The sequence below is a fragment of the Oreochromis niloticus genome, linkage group LG17 (genome assembly GCF_001858045.2).
Source record: "Oreochromis niloticus isolate F11D_XX linkage group LG17, O_niloticus_UMD_NMBU, whole genome shotgun sequence".
Classification (NCBI taxonomy): Eukaryota; Metazoa; Chordata; class Actinopteri; order Cichliformes; family Cichlidae; genus Oreochromis; species Oreochromis niloticus.
Window position 1 is genome coordinate 25,869,549 of NC_031981.2, and position 17,664 is coordinate 25,887,212.

The window sequence follows — 17,664 nt, forward strand, 5'->3', positions numbered from 1 at the left end:
GTGATCTCTGTAAGTGGCAGACCTGTAAAGCTTCTCCCTGCTGTCTATGCTGCAAGCTCCTACACACATGTGAAACACTGTTAACAGTTACCCAGGGAGTAAGAAGGAGGTGGATGGGTGCGTGTGTGTGTGTGTGTCTGTGTGTGTACATGTCTTTTCAGATCCCTTCCTGTGAGCATGAATAAGTGAATGAATACATTTAGTTTTTTTCTTAATCTTTCAAAGAAAACAGTCACACAGGTACCACTATGTGATTTGTATCCTTCTATATTCTCCTGAAGTGATGAACAAATGTGCTCATGTGCTTCTTTTTGGTCTGCAGTCATATTCTTTCAGGTGAGTGGAGCTGGGCTGGACCTCTGTGTGTCCTTGACAGTCCTATTGAAAAATTTAACTCACTCTCCCTTTCTACCCCTTCCCTTCCTCTACCTCCGTCCTCCCCTCCTTATGCTTTTACTTGTCCTGTCATCCCACATGAGCACTGATAGGTCAAAGGTCAAGCTGCTGCTGGGATTTCTAGCTTGTTTTCTCATCTGAAGTTCTGAAATGAATCATGAAACAAAACAACATTTTGTCCACATGTATTTATGTAGGGATCCTTTAGGTTTTATGTGCCCAAAAAGCTTGATGATGTTGACATCATTGTGTACAGTTAAGGGAGTCCTCATGCCATGATTTTACAGGGAAACTAAATATTTAAATGGTATAGCTGACTATTATATCAAATATCACACGAATTTGTCCCACTTAACTTATAGCTTGTTTTAGCTACAGTTTGGCAGAGCTTGTCTTGTACAACCAGGATATTTTTTAGATCTCTTAAGCAGTACCTCCAATACTTTCACTTCTTCAGTTTCTTTAGAAATTAAACTAAAACTTAGGTTACGTTTAATTTTTATGCTACCTTTTGAATTAAAGTCACTCATATACATTTTGGCTTTACAATTCCATCCATCATTTCATTCTATTCCACTTATCCTTAACATAGTTCTCTCAGACTGGCTTCTTGTCTTGACATCCAGACCAGGATTTAAAATCCTGCTCCTCACACACAAGGTCTTTATTTACTGGTTCCCAAATTATCTTAGTGACCCCATATCACCCAATAGAGCTCTTCTCTCTCAGAGTGCATAAATAATTATAATTCTGCTCCATGCTGGACATAATATGTCTGTGTAACCATAGCTATATTTTTTTTATGTCTCTGTCTCTCTTCCACAGCGTGGATCCGTGCTGTCTTCCTCTCCTCTGCCCCAACCGATCCTGGCAGATGGCTGCCCTTCCCTGAGCCTGGTTCTGCTGAATATTTCTTGCTGTTTAAAGGGAAGTTTTCCTTCCCACTGTCACCAAAGTGCTTGTTCATCAGGAGTCAAATGATTGTTGGGAGTTTCTCTGTTTTTTTAATTATTTTTACAATATAAAGTGCCTTGAGGCAACGGTTGTTGTGATTTGGCGCTATACAAATACAATTGAAAAGGGTCATGAAGCCTACCCCAGCTACCACAGGGCAAGAGGCAGGGTACATCCTAGGTTGCCAGTCTGTCACAGGGATAACACAGAGACACAGACAACCTCTGGGAAATTTCAAATCATCAGTTAAACTAACCACTCTAATCTGAGTACCCTGAGAAAACCCATGCAAACATGGGGAAAACCCGCAAGCTCCACACAGAAAGGTCGTGGGCAGATGGTGGTGTCAAACTCAGCCCCTTCTTGTTGTGAGGCAACAGAGGTAACCTCCAAACCACCAGCTTTACAATTATTCTGTGATAAAATATCTTTATGAGTGAATGAAAATTTGATATAAGGGGGGAGGGGCTTTAATATCACCTTACTCCTAACTTTAAACTCAGTCACTAGCAACTGGTTTCTAAATTATTATAATTATAGAGCTTTCTAAATTATTTAATGGTAAGAGCCTCAAAACAGCTGCTGTAGGAAAAAAAGCTTTCTTTTGTGGTCACCACCATGCCTCAAAGCAAAATTGTTAACCTTTTTATAGGGGATGTTCTTACACCAATTATATGGAAGCAATAAGCAGAGCTTCTCACAGCTCCTACACTGTGTGAGAGGAGGACCATGTGTGGTCATATACTGAATGGTAAAAACAGACAGTGGGTCAATATTAGTCAATGCACTTTGTTATAAATCCATCACTTTATCACCTCTTTGTTTTCGGTTCTTATCATCACATTGTGCACAGAAACACAATCTTCATCTAAATGCATTGTTTTGTTCTTTATCCTCAAACAAAAGCTCAAAGCTGGAGGCTGAGGCCTGATTGTGGACTTCAGACTGTCTCACATGACGTCTTTTTCTCTTCTCCTTTCAAATCTGTATCTCCAGCAGCCTCTCTCTAAGCCGAGGAGAGTGGTTTTCTTGATCCTGCAGAAGCTGTTTGAACAATTTCAGTCCCTCTGCCCATTTGAGTGATGGTCGGCTCTGTTGGCCGGCCGTGGCCTGAATCCCCCGGCTTTGGGCCTCTGCAGCCAGCTCTCATCCAGGCCTGATCCTACTGAGGAGCAGAGAAGAGCTGCAGTGCAGTTAGGACAGATTTGACAGTCCTTCCTCATCCCAGGGATGTCAAAAGCGCTTTCACAGAGGGTGAATGAAATGCCCCCACCCGCCACATTCTTGTAACAAACCAGTGTCTGTGCCAATGTGTGTTTGTCTGTAGCTTCATTTCATTTTTGTCCATTTCACAATGGAGATCTTCAGTTCTCTATATTTGTTATGGCAAAATCCTGAAAATCCTGAAGTGTTTTTTTGTTTGAACTGAGTTAATCCAAAGAATGAAAAGAATTACCAGTTATGGCGATGACAGTCATTTAGTAGCCCTACAGTTAGAAGAAAAAGTTTGTGAGATCTCTCTCTCTCTCTCTCTCTCTACTCAAGATACACTATAATAAGATGTAACTTGATTTACAAGATAAAAGTTATACTGAGCACCAAAACATTAATTCAGATGTGCTCTTCAGGTAGTAAAAAGTGTTTAGAATGACTGTTTTAAATGATTTCTTAGTTGTATTAGTTTAACTGGACTTTTGTATACTAGTTTAAACCATGTAACCCTTGAATAACACAAGTAACATTTCCTCATTTTAAGCGCTTTTGAAATCAATAGATATATAATAACAGGTTAATTAATATTTTTGTATGATAATTTGTAAACAATTTCTATAGAAAAAAATTACTAGTAAAAGCATAACATAAACAAAAAAAATATCAAAAAATATTCAAACAATTATACAGTTTAGGACTGAAGAAAAAGTGTAAAAGTATATGTAATAAACATATCTACAGCTGCTAAATAATGAAATATTGTTTTCAAACAGTCGACAAGCTCTTGAAACTATCTGCAATGAGTAGATATTTTTTTCTCTCTATTCAAAGGCAGTGATGAAGGTTCTTAGAGCAACTTTTAACCACCGAGTAATTATTTTGTGTGCAGGTGTGTGAGGAGACAGACAGGACATTGACCGGGTCAGGAAGTGGCTGGAGTGTGTAGACAGAGGAGTGGGAGCTGAGATTCATTGATAAACCTCCTTCAGTCCCAGACAGGCAAGGAAGCATAGAAGACCTAGGAAGGAAGCTGCTATAGATCCGCGATTGGGACAGGAGTCCAGCCACAGCCAGCCATTGATCAGAATCACAATCAATCAGGAATGCATTGAGCAGCCTGCTCCAAAAATAGAGTGAAAAAGCACCTGAGTTTAAGCAGTGAATAGGGTCAGCCTGGAGTCACAGCTGACCGCTCGAAGATGTCGTCCCTCCTCGCTTTGATTGCCTGGGGCAGGAAATGGATCAGAGCCCCACTGTTAACCTCAGAGATGTGTTTCATAATGGAACGTACAGGTTTATGTCACTTGACCTCTGACCCTCAAACGTTATTGACATGTTACCTTGTTCATGGGTCAAATCCTCATCCAGGGATCTTTTAGCTTAATGCATACTGGAGCTGTTATAGTCACACATGAAAGATGAAATTCAAGAGTGCTGGTTTGTGTTTTGCTGACAGAGGGGAAATAAGAGCATAGTCTTTTTTTTTAGACAAGTTCACAGGTTATTTTATTTTTAATACAGAAATTACAGAAAACCTGTATTTGATCAGTCAGTAGTGAGAGTCCCTCAAACTGGGTGTTTTATCTCAACATGCCCTTTTTTTTTTTTATCAGCACCAGGACAGTAGACCTGCTTTGGTATTTAAAAAAAAAAAAAATTCCATCTGTATTTAAAAAATACAGATATTCATCTAAAAGTAATCTAAACCTAGTCATGAGTTAAAATGACCACAGGCAAACTTTAAATTTTCAGTTACAATATGAAAATGGTGTCTTGTTTCCTTTTGTAAGAGTCCAGTGCACAAGCTTGCAAATGTACTTGATAAGTCCTGATGAAAACAAGAGCTTCTCCAAATCTCCCCTACAGCTTTTGTCAGTTTGTATATCAGGGCCACTTCCTGTGGATTATTACTTAAAGAAACATTTTATGACTAACATTTCTGTAGTTTTATTTTCTTTTTACTCTTTTTTGTTTTAGAGGAATCAATATATAGGTTTCTTTTCTATTCCTAAAACAGTAGTTTTGGCTTAAATTCCCTAAGGCAATGGAGATTAGAGTTTTAGTGGTCAAGTAGCATTCCATAGCTTTACCACTACCATTTTTATATACTGGCAGTCAAATTTATCAGATTTTGCTTTTAGTTTTATGCATAAGACAAAGTTATATAGTATGTACATATCTGGACAACAATTAGTCAAGATGTGATTTAGTGAAAAATAGTTTCACACTGATGACCTTTTCCCCTTATTTTAGTAGCTGCTGGGGTCTGGAAGAGGTGTTTCGGACTGAGACTGAGAGAGCAAAACTGAGCAAACAGCACCGACAGACCATCGTTAGCGGTTCTGGGGTGTGTCAAGTGTCACTGGCTGCTGAATCTGGAGGCGACTGTAAATCCTTGGAAGATCGCTGCCAGAGGAGGGGCCGGACCCCACGGAGGAAACTTCCTGTGCCCGCGCCATAGACATAGTGACATACACCATCGAGGACCGCCAGCTACACTCCAACAACCCTTTCCTCTCTGGTCTCTCTCATCAGGTCTCGGCGGCGATGGACGCTGTACCCAGCTCACTGTTGGCCACAAAAACCGTTGAGGCAGGAGTGTCAGCGGTGTGGGCAGCTGAGACATTTTTGCCTGTGGTGCCCATTCATGGAGGTCGAGAGGTGTTCCCTGTTGCCTAGGTGCCAACACCCTCCACTAGTCCAGGAGGGACGTATAGCATCTCGCTAAGGTGCCAAGGGGGTATACACCAGGCTATGGTGGATTTGGGCTGCACGCAGACCCTGGTCCACCAAACCATGGTTTGACCTGAGGCATTGTTGGAGGCAGAGTGGGTGAAGGTTAGGTGTGTGTGTAGGGACATTCATGAATATCCTATTCTGTCACTCCAAATGAAATACAAGGGCAAAAAGCATAGTGTGAAGGCTGCTGTTAGCTGGCGTCTGACCCATCCCTTAATTCTGGGAACAGATCGGCCAAGGTTTAATTACCTGTTGGGCAGTGTGTAGGGACACGACCTTTAGCGACATGTAGTGTCTGTGCTGCACACAGTGGTGATGCGGGGTTGTCCGACACTCACTCTGGGGAGGAGGAGATGGAAGATTTTCCACTTCCACCGTCCCGAAAGAGATAGTGATAGGTTGTTGGACATAATTACAGAAAACTGTGAGGAAGGTCCAAGCCCAGCCAAAATCAAGATTCAGTATGCACTGGACCTAAAACCAAAGCCACACACCTTGGGGAGGTTTTCACAAGAGAATTTGCTCCAGGCCTAGGAACATCAACAGCACCTGTCAACACAGGGGCTAAACTCAGGTAATTTTCACCAAGAGATAAAGTGCTTGTATTACTCCCTTCATCCAGTTGAAAATTACTCACCAAGTGGCAAGGACTCTTCGTGGTCACAAGGCAAGTGGGGGATGTTGACTATGAAGTGGTAGGGTTGGACAGGGGAGGAGCCACACAGATTTATCACCTCAACCTCCTTAAAGCATGGAGAGAGGTGGAGGCTGCTTCTCCAGTGAGCTTGGTGAAGGAGAAAGATGAGCTGAAGCCGGAGGTGCTGAATTCCATCATTCCTGCCTCCCTCCATTGTGATGCCCATCTAACACAGGCTGAGAGAGCCGATGTTGCTGCACTGCAACAGTGTTTTCCCCTGCCCGACTGTACCAAGCTCATAGAACACCAGGTTGACACACGCCAGGCCTGACAGTGCATTCACGGTCCTATTGATTGCCGAACATAAAAGGTAAATTGTTCAGAGGGAATTGGCTGGAATGCTAAAGCTCTGAGTGATAGAAGAGTCGCACAGTGCATGGTGTAGCCCCATAGTTTTTGTGGTGAATAAAAATGGGTCTATACGTTTTTGTGTCAACTACTGCAAGGTGAATGAGATATCACAGTTTGATGTTTATCCCATGATGTGGATCGACAAGCTCCTGGACTGGTTAGGCATGGCTTGTTTTTTCACTACACTGGAAAATGTGAGGGCTACTGGAAGATTCCCTTGTTTGCAAAGTCCAAGGAAAAAAAAACTTCTCCACTCCGTACAGATTGCAGAAATTTGTCACACTTCCGATCAGCTTGTACGGAGGCCCAACCACTTTCTAGCGCCTCATGGACCGGGTGCTGTGTCCGCACGCTCCATATGCTGCTGCCTACCTGGATGATGTCATCATCAATAGTGACACCTGGACAGAGCATATGCTGTGGGTGGGTTACGATCCTGGAGTCCCTGAGGCAGGGAGGGCTCATGCCCAACCTGAAGAAGTGTGCAGTTGGATGGAGGGAGCTACAGTATTTGGGGTACCACTTAGGAACGGGCAGCTGCGGCCAGAGATGGATAAAACAGCAGCCATTGCATACTGCCTGGGGGTGGCAGGCTATTACTGCCGGTTTGAGCCAGGCTAGGCAGGGATAGCTCCCCAGCCTTAGGCGATGGGGGCATGTGGTGGGGTGTAGTTTGGGGCACAGCTGCAAGGGAGGGAGGGGGGCGGAGCGGGTTCAGGGACAGCGTCAAGACAGCCTGGCAAAAGCAGCTGATGCCAGTCACGCTGATTACCTTTTTCCCTTATTTTAGTAGCTGCTGGGGTCTAGAGGAGGTGCATTGGACTGAGAGTGAGAGACACAGAGTCAGAGCAGAGAGAAACTTAGTGAACAGCTCCAATGTGTGGTGCACGGAAATATAAATAAAAAGTGAGCACAGAAGCCAAAAACTCTCTGCTTGTGTGTGTGTTCGAGGTTGTCATGCCATGTACAGGTGGCAGAGTGCTTACACCATCCATGCACTTTCCTCCTCTTATCTAATTCATGGTTGCAGGGGGTGTTGGAGGCTATCCCAGAAATCATAGGGCAAAATGTGGGGTAGACTCTGGACAGATTGCCAATCTGTCGCATAGCCAGCACATAGAAACAGACAACTGGTCATGCATATTGTTAATTTTGACAATGACTCTTTCAAGAAGTTTTGAGATGAAAGGAAGTTTAGAGATTGGCCTATAATTAGCTAAGACTGCTGGATCTAGAGATGGCTTTTTAAGTAAAGGTTTAACTACTGCCAGCTTAAAGGCTTGTGGTACATAGCCGATTATTAGAGATAGGTTGATCATATTTAAGACTGAAGCATTAATTAATGGTAGGACTTCTTTGAGCAGTCTTGTAGGAATGGGTCTAAAAGACACGTTGATGGTTTGGAGGAAGTAATTACTGAAGTTAACTCAGAAAGATCAATTGTAGAAAAAAATAAATAAATGAATATCAATGGTACTGAAAGTAGCTGTAGATAATGTTACATCTGTCAAAGTCAAAGTCACACTGTTAAAAAGATCCGTAAATTTAGGGGTCCCTTTACCGTGGATTTGCTACGGATTCGCTCCGTTTTGCGAAATACGGAAAGTTTGCTGTTGCGCAAGGCAGAATTTTCTCCCCCAGCCAGAATATTCCGACGCCATTACTTTCAGTGCGGTCAGTGCCTACCTAAATTTCTGGAAGTCACAAGGAAAGTTGGAAACAGGTTGGTTGTGTGGAATGAGAATGAGAATGGAGTGCCACCTTGTTCCCCTTCGTACATTAAATTGGTCTCGATAGGCAGTTGGTAGTGGTGTGTATGTGAGTGGACGTTTGCTGCTAGCTGCGTTAGCATTAGCCAGCCGCCTGCGCTTCGTAAGTACGTCAAAAACCATTTTTTCCCTCCCTCTTACATGAAATTTGGTCTCGATAGTCAGTTGGTAGCCGTGTGTGTTTCATGGTAACATTTGAATGTGTGGGTTTTGCGTTATTTTGAAGCGTGGTTTGCCCAACTAAAGTTAACGTTAGCCCATAAGTTGGATGCGCGCGCTTGTGTGTGTGTAAATTAGCCACATGTGTGTATTGTTATAGCTCGCTGTGTTACGTTAGCATGCAACTGAACATGGTAATAATTAAAAGGGGTGATAGTTAAGTAGAATCAGATTTCATTGCATTTTTGTAAAAAATGAAACTACTGTCCTACTTTTGCTTCGAGGGAAAACTGCCAGCTGGATACCTGAGCTTGGACTCTATGAACTTGATGAAAATGCTTCTGACCTGTTCAGTTGCCATGATTTGAACAAACTTGATGATTATCATCCACTTTATTCTTACCAGAGAGGTACTCGGTGGCTCATTCCTCTTAAACACACACCAACATGGAACTTGTGAAAAACTATGTCAAGAAAGCAATGCCATCGCTCAGTAGCGATCAGATGGATACACTCATGGCTAAACTGGAGGAATTAGGAGTTCTCTCTGTAGATGACCTGAGCCTTGTGGACCCGGAGGACATTAAAGACACTCTGCCATTCATTCAGTGCAAAAGATTCGTCAGAGCTGTCAAAGCATTGGAAGCAGGTGAGTTTTTGCCCCTCTGTTTTAATGCAAGTTTTCTGAAACTACAAAGGTTTATTCCAAAAATGCAAAAAAAAAGTTGCCATCAGCTGTACATGGCAATAATTACTCTATAATTGGTTTTCATAATTAGGTCCATTTGTATTCCTGGTTGACCCAAACTGGACATTGAGGACCAATGTATTAATTGATTTGCAACAATTGTGATGTGTTTAATTTATGGAGATGTTTGTCATGTCATCCATAGATTCACAAACTCCACCGCGGTTCACCCGGCCTGGCCCCTCATCAACACCTGAACCACAGAGGTTTCAGCTGCCCTCAACACCACCTGAGACAACCGACTCCCCATCCCAAGACACATATTCTGTACCATGGCATAAATTTCCCTCAAAAGTCATGGATGAGTTGCGTGAAAAAAAGTACATAATGGGGAAAGACAGACGAGAGATGGTTCGGATCGTCGCTGAAGATTACCTCCATAAACACCCAGGAAGACCTGGTAGACAAAAGCTGAGGGAACTTGCCAGTATGATTGTAGGACAATATCCTGCCTCCTTCAAGCTGACAGAGCCGTTTGGAAACAAACCTTTTGCAAAAGATGGTTCTGAAACTCTCTTTCGTCAGCTGGAACACAGAATTGAAAATATGAAGAGGCCACAAAGCTCACTGAAGAGGCAAGCAGGGGGTGAAAATTCAACAAAGAAAAGGCCCAGGAATTCAGATCTGTATGGATGTGTGGCGTGGGATCCAATCATTGAGGGGGCCGTGTGTAGAGAAGACCTGCTGTCTAAACGAGATGAGTTGAAACGTGCCTTTCAAACCCAGGATCTTCAGGTGGGTCTGCAATCATCCATTACAGATACAGAAAGCTTTATTAATCCTCGAAGGGCAATTCGGTTCCTACAGCCCACCATCTAGACATACAACCATTCACACAGCAATAGTATATAGCAGGAGTAATGCGATAAGGTCTGGGTCCAAGTACAATTTAGGACACATTGTGAAATTGTAGATCGTCTGTAGATCACTATGCCCATAGTCAATTGAAATTGATACCCTGTTTTATTATTTTAATTGGTTAGTTTGACTAACTGTTCGACTGTTTGTCTAACTGCCTCATATCTTTAGGAGTCATCTGTTCGAAAATTGATGACTGAAACATATCCCATTCAGCGTGAAATCCTCAACGATGATGATACCACTATTGCCGTTGTAAAGGACGAGTGGCCGTTCCTGTTTGAAGTTCCTCACCTGTTTGATCATGCATCTAAACTCCTTGGCTTCTCTGTACAAAACAAGCTGGCACAGGTGTGTTGTTATTGTTATTATTATGATTGTGCTGTGCTGCTCCATATGGAGAGAATTTTGTCTTTATTAATCAATCAAAAAAAGATTTGCAACCAAAAAGAGAGTTGAGACCAAAAAAGATAAACTGGCAACCAATCAAATAGAATAACTTGGATGAACAATCAAATGGAATAGATTTGAGACCAAAAATCAGGAAGTGACAACCAAAAAAGCAGGACATTTGAGATCAAAACAGAACAGGTTGCAAATGAAAATGAAATAATTCATTTTTATTTTTATTTTTTTCAAAATTCTCTCCATAGCTCCAAACGAAAATGAGTGTTAGTCTTATGTACTTGTACAAAATTAACACCTTGAACCTTGAACAGGAACTTTCCAAAAAAGAAAAGGGGATCAATGACTTCCTTGACTCCAAAGGGATGAAGACGGGCGAAGGTCCAATACAGCTCATCTGTGGCATTTCAAAATACTTCAAGGAAGACTCTTATAAACTCTTCCACAAAAAAGAGGTAGATGTTGTAGATTTTAAACTGTGTGAAAGATAATTATTTGCATCCAGTGGTGAACCAAGTAACCAACCACAGTAGGAAGTATAGATTCCCCTAATTGTGCTGCTGATATTCTCTATAAACTCTCTATCTATAAACTATTTACATTAATGTTTGTGCATAATGGCTACCTCTGTCTGATGAAGACACTAGCAGATAGTCAATTTGCCAGCAGGTTTGTGTGCACTGGAAACATTAATTCATGTATCATGTCTGTCACCAAAACAGATCTCTGCAGATCCTGAAGTCGAACTCCCAGTGACCCCATGCATCCTAATCAGAGGTTTGTAGTTAAATCTTTTTTTGTATCCCAGCAAGCTGTTGTTAGCTGTTGTTATAAGCTGTTGTTGTGTCATATTTATTAAAGAAATGTTTTGCTTGCCTTAAAATATAGGATTTTTTTTTTTTTTGTAAATCGTACATGGTTTTTATCTGTGTTTAAGGTGACCAGCAATTCAAGATTGCTGTTGATGGGTCAATGACCACATCACCTCTCCCATTGTGGCCTTGAGCTACGTCTTCTCCATGTTTTATGTCTGCAACGTCCAATACCCACCGGAGATGGCTTTTACTCTCGAATTCATGCAAAGGTAAGCACTCATTGTTTGGAAATACTTTGTAAATGTGACTTTGCCGTGCCTTTCTGCACCTGACCTGCTTTTTGTCAATCTACACTAAACCCGTTTGTCTGAGATGTACAAGCTCAAAATGTGTCGCCACATGCTGTGAGCTTTTAGATCAGCTGTTATTGGCTTATGATCCCCCTGAATATGGATTTGTTCGGAGATTTTGTAGCTCCCTGTTGAAGACTATTGTTGGAATAAATGTGTCATATCTTTTTAAAGGGCAGGTAACATGCTTTTTGCTTTAAATAGTGTCCTAAGTCAATCAATAACAAAACAAACATAACATGATTCTAGTTGGGAAATGGAGCAAAAACATATTTTTTTCAGAATGGTTTGTTGACACAAAATTCGTTTGAGCTATCTCTTTAAAACCATTAGCACCTGAGACCAGGTTATGTCAGTGGTGGTCAAACCTTTTCATGTCAAAGACACACAAACTGAAATTTATTTGGCTGCAGACCCCAAACTCAAAATATGTTGTTCCAGGGACCCCCCCCCGAAGGAAAGACTAAACATATTAATTTAAAAAATACTACATAGTGGATTCATGCCCAAATGTTAATACTTGTACTGATGTGTAACGTGCACTGAATGTCACAGTTTCTCCACTCCATGTTTGAATAACCCCCAGGACAGTCCGTGTTCAAATGTGCTGTTACACCTTTTGATAGGACAATGTCAACTGTGTTTTCTATCCCCTTCTGTGTTCTGTGCATTTATAATATCCCTGCATACACATTGAGGATGCATGCTGTCATGTGTTGGTGATAAGCAGACTTCTCGCCCTTGCAAACATTTCTGTATATGCGCAGTGTGAATGCATGTGTCTTGAAAAGACAAAGGAAGAGATAAGCTTAGCCACTGGCACCAGCACCACAACAACATTGGGTTCTAGACAGATGGTCAATTAGAATGATAGAGAGGTTCACACATAGGGGCATATTGAAGAAAACAAATGTAGGATTTTATTGAACTGCTCCACTCCTGTCAAGCCACACTACACGTGCAAACTTTGTCTGCATATCACTATTGTTTTTTTTTTTTTCCTCAGAGTTTTCTTTGGGGTCAATCCTGAGCGAGGCTCCAAGGCAGAGAAGAAGGGGAAGAAACGGCACTTCATTCCTCCACAGGTGTGCAAGCTGGTTTCTCAGCTGAAGGAATTTGAATGCAAGCAGAAGGAATCTGAATGGGCCATTTGAGCTGTTCTCAGAGCTCAGAAAATACCTTTTTGGACTGAATGTACACACACACACACACACACACACACACACACACACAAAGGCAAATCCAAAAACATGGGGCTTGGGAGTAGAAATACAGATTTTTACAGTATTAGGTGAGTTCAGATGTTTTAACTAGATGCCCACAACACACATGCTGCAGTTTCAAATCCCCCATGTTAAGGGGGAGGGAAGGTGGGCGATATTTGTCATTCCGGTTAAGCTTTTCCTGTCATTGTGGAGTTGGAGGTGTAAGTTTTAATTTTTTTTGTAGTTTTAAGTTGTTTTAAGAGTTTTAAAAATCTCTTTATGGCATGTTGCACAGTCATCCTTCTAAGGTCATGGTTGTTATTGCTGCACTGATGTTTTATAGAAAAGTTGTATAATGTAATACTTCTAATGTTCTATTTGTTTTTTGTAGAAAGGTCAGCCACTGGTTGCAGAGCTCTGCCTGTCGGTGTGATATGTGGAGTTGGAGGTGTAGGTTTCTGCATCCTCCTGGAGGGGGCTCCTCATTTTGCACTGACAGGTGAGACAGCAACAGCAATGCTGGCAGTTTTATTGTCTTATTTTGTCATTGTCTTTAACAAATCAATTTGTTATTAATGCCTGTCAGCCTGTGGATGCTAAAAAGTTGCTAGATTTGGCATCTCCCTGTTAAAGGACATGGCTGTACTTCTTTGAGAGAACAGCTGGTTTATGTATGTAAAATTTCTCTGAATGTGAAGGTGATGTTCTGAATGTTTTAATGGTTGTAATGTAAATATTGCAAATCATTCACCACAAAAAGTGAAATCACTTTAAAGCACTGGCAGCTGTTAAAGGAAATAAATAATTGCTGTGATTCTACATTTGTGCTTTATTGATGGTAAACGGTATAGAGAATGGTACAGAATTAAACATTTTAGGATGACTGAAGTGTCCGTAAATGGTATGGATTGAGTACTTAAATAATACAGAATATTCCATTTTAGGTTTGATGGAACTGTCCGTAAATGGTAAAGAAAAAGTCAGGTAAATCTACGGAAATATCTGTTATAGGGTTTACGGAATTGTCTGTGCAATAACGCCGAAATTTATGGAAAATACGGAATTTTCCATTTTAGGTTTGACGGAAATGTCCGTCAATGGTACAGAAAAACTCGGGTAAATCTACAGAAATATCCGTTTTAAGGTTTACGGAAGTGCTCGTACAATAACGGAAAAAGTGCTGGTAATTAATTACCAGCACTTTTTCCGTTTTATAACGGAATTTTTTTTAACAGTGCAGCTTTATTGTCAAAAACCATATGTACAGGTCATACACAGGAGTTTTACATAAACAACAGTGTCCAACACAACACAATCAGAGTGCTTGTGGGCAAGAATTCATGTGCAAGTGATGGTGGGACAGTCAGTGAAAAGGCGATGGTGGAGGTTGTATGTCTGGGGGGTTGGGGGTTCAGAAGGAACCATATATTCCTGCAGGTCTATGGTGTTGTCATTTGGGGCGGCCCGTTTAAAGATCTCCCAGTCTGTGGTGGAAAAACAGTCTTGGAGTGCCTCTGAGGACCCTTCTGGCCACACATGTACCTGTTTACAAACTAGTTTGGTGACTTTGACCAGGGGTCTGTATGCTGGCCTAAGCACAGACAGCAACAAACAGTATGGCTGAAAATTCCCTTGGTAGGTAGAACGGTCTGCACTTGATGATCATAAGCTCCAGCAGAGCTGAACAGTGTTTGCAGGTCACAACAGCGTCACAACACCAGGAATCATTGATGTAAATACAGAGTCCCCCAGAGTTAAAATTTTATTTGTGAAGAAGTTCATGAAGGCATTACTAGTTAACATTAAAGGAATGGTTGGCTTAACAGTGCTCTAGAAACCTAGGGTTGTTCTTCTTTTCATCAATCAGTGATGAATAGTAAGATGTTCTATATTAATGTAGGGCTTTCTTATAAAGCAACAAACTCTTTCTCCAGGCTAAATGATGATCTTACAAATTTGTGACATGCCATTTCCCCTCCAGCTTATGAGTTATCTGCTTTAAACTACGTGTTTGAGAATTATACCAGGGAGTCAAGTAGCAGGGGGGGACAGGTGAGGAGGCCATGCTGCTAGCGACTCAGCTCCGAGCTAAGCTAAGCTAATGAAACAGTAAAGACACAGTGAGTGAATACTTTGGCTATAAATTAGCGAGTGAGTACACACAGAGTGTGCTTCGTATAAAGCATGTGAAGATTACACTATGAAAAAAAGAAGTTAACTAAAAGTTTTTAATTAAATTGTTACACAGATAAGCTACACAAAAACACCACTGTGTGTTGGAACAGGAAGTGATACTCTACCGAAGAGAGAGCGAACACAAAAGTGTATATGTATATGTCTTTATAAAACACATAATACTCCAGATTAGAATTCAGCATAGTTAATTCTGTGAGATTTAAGTCATAACCAGTGATGGTACCTTTTCCTCTTTTTTTTAAACTCTGACTGGACCTGAAGGAGAATGCCAAAGAGTTTTGATGCATTCAAACTACAAACTTTATATGCTAGAAGTACGCCATGTGATTGACTGGCAACCTGTCCACGGTGTACCCAGCAACTCACCTTGCTTTGAGATAGACTGGCCGTGACTTGGTTAAGTGTTAAGAAAATGAGTAGGTGGATAAATATGTTGGTATGCTTTTTTTAGAGTTCTAACTGTACCAATGGATTTGAGTGAGGAAGGAAAGAAAAAGTGAAGTGAAAGTAAAAGCCATGTGATCCAAAATAAGTGATCTGCATTTACTATATTTTTCAGTTTATAGCCCACAGTTTTAGGCTAGAATTATTTGTGAAATGGAGAAAGGCACCCACATTTTCCTGGACACACCTGTGTTGTAAAAGAGAGAAATAAATACTTCCCTGATGTGAAATATCACTTTAAGCTGCTTCACTTTGTTTGGGAGCCAGCGAGCCGATGGTGGTGCCAATGTGGAGTAAATCTTCTTGGGTTTGTGTGTTAAAGCTTTAGAGAGGGAAGAAGGAGGTTGGAGGAAGAGTGAGGAAGAGGAGGAGGGCTGTGTGGGGCCAGCGGTAAGATGCCTCGGTCCTGCCCACAGGAGATAAGTCTCCATCCCCCTCAACCTCATACGCCAGACACTGAGAATATGTACAGTATGTATATGATATGGAAACACACACCTACACACACACACACACACACACACACACCTACACACACACACACACACACACACACACACACAATCCAGGTTATCTGCTGGAAAAGGTTTACACAGACCTCACTTCCTTCACCCAGTCTACATACACACATTTTTACACACGTGAACGTATCCAAAGATAGAGTTTAATGTGGCGATGACAGCGTGCATGCGGCGGTGGCTGTGTGGAGAATCGGCCTGACTAAGCTCTGAATTTACATGGCTAAGCAAAGTTGTTAACCCTGAGAGGCAGGGCCAGAGAGAGAGCTAATGGGATTTCTCTGTTAATGAAATTTATGAAAGAGTGGGAGTGAAAGGGAGAGGGAAGGAGAACGAGGAACATATAGAGAGATAGGAAAAGTAGTAACCGGAGAGGGAGAGGCCCATGCGGTTCCTTAAAGATTGTTTTAAGTAATATGACATAAGATGGATTTCCTTCCTGTGTTTTATGAACATTTTCATCTGCAAGACAAGTTTTATGTTTTGCTGTGATGTGAAATTCCAGCCCTGTTATATGTGAATTTACATTCACAATTAAACTTCTCAAGAATGCTCTGATGGATTTGCTCCTAGATTGTGTCTGCTTGTGATGTTTAAAAAGTAAGTTTCAAATAAGCATATCTTTCACATATTATTTCTCCTTAACGGCAACAGTCATATAATAGATGGGGCGGTGGTGCCAGCCAACATAACAACTAATATTGTTAACATTGTGAACTTTCCTATTTGGACCTGAAGTATTACCTTTTTCCTTGTTCTAACCAGGTAACTTTGATGCCTAAACCCAAGCAAACAGTAATTAAAAACAAAAAGTCAATTCTAGTTTTTGGCACTAAATGACAATCACCTAGTCTCCTGGGTGAAAACTAAGCATATCTCACCACTTCTCAGTCCTCGGAATTGGAAATGCAACAGTACAAAAAAGTCATCCCCTAGACAGTACACGTTTGGCTCTACAACTCTTTGCTGCTCAGAGGAGATTATAGTCAATCATAAACATTAACCCTCTTCTTTTGTACTGTCAAAAAATGTAACATTTAACATGGTAACCAAGGTCGAGGTATAAAGAATTTTAACAGCTTCTAAAGTCTCTGTGTTTAGACACTATTTAATAGACAATTCCTCTCTGCTGAATAAGAACCAATGCATTTGTCATCTGTAAGCATAAATATATGAGCCTAAGTCAGAGTACCTTTTTGTATGCTTCTTATGGAAGCAGCATTAGCAGTGATCATTGTCATGCTGAAAAATAAAGCAGCTCTCAATCAGACACTGTCCAGATGATATTGTATGCTGGATCAAAATCTGACCACACATTTCTGTGATCATAAGTCCATCAGTTTCCCCCAACACCACCGGCTGAAATGCAGCCCGAAACCACAACAGTGTACCATACTCTACATATAATTATTGAACCTCTCTCCTGACCTTCTCTGTACAAGATTTGAACCAAAAATTCCCCTTTTCAATGTACGAGATGTATGTGTTCAGAAAAGTTCCTTTTGGTCTACACAGCGCTGCCTTTGCTAAATATTTCATCCCTGATGGTGATAAAATGTTATCCCCCCCTCTGATTTTTAGAGTTGCAACTTGAAACACTCTATAGCACAAACTTTCCCAGACTTTCACTTTTAGCGCTTGTGATCCTTTTGGAGTCGAGACCATATTGCATGGGGGTGGGGGGGTCGGTATCAGTTTCAATTCAGCTTTTCATTAAGCCAAAAAGTGCTGCTGTTTCAGAGTGAACAGTATGCTATCAAAAGAAAAGAAAAACAAACCATATTCATTGTGAAATTAAATTTACACATATAGGATGTATTTATTTCTAGGCTTCTTTTCAATTACGTA

General features: G+C 41.2%; 1 protein-coding gene across 1 annotated transcript; it reads left to right on the forward strand.

Moving 5' to 3' along the window:
* Positions 1–8,063: 8,063 nt before the first annotated feature.
* Positions 8,064–13,477, forward strand: LOC109195052 (uncharacterized). Its single transcript, XM_025899490.1, has 7 exons — positions 8,064–8,926; positions 9,171–9,760; positions 10,055–10,234; positions 10,603–10,743; positions 11,011–11,065; positions 11,226–11,372; positions 12,460–13,477. The coding sequence occupies exons 1-6, from the start codon at positions 8,725–8,727 to the stop codon at positions 11,291–11,293; spliced, it is 1,236 nt and encodes a 411-aa protein (XP_025755275.1). The 5' UTR covers positions 8,064–8,724; the 3' UTR covers positions 11,294–11,372; positions 12,460–13,477.
* The last annotated feature ends 4,187 nt before the right edge of the window (positions 13,478–17,664 follow it).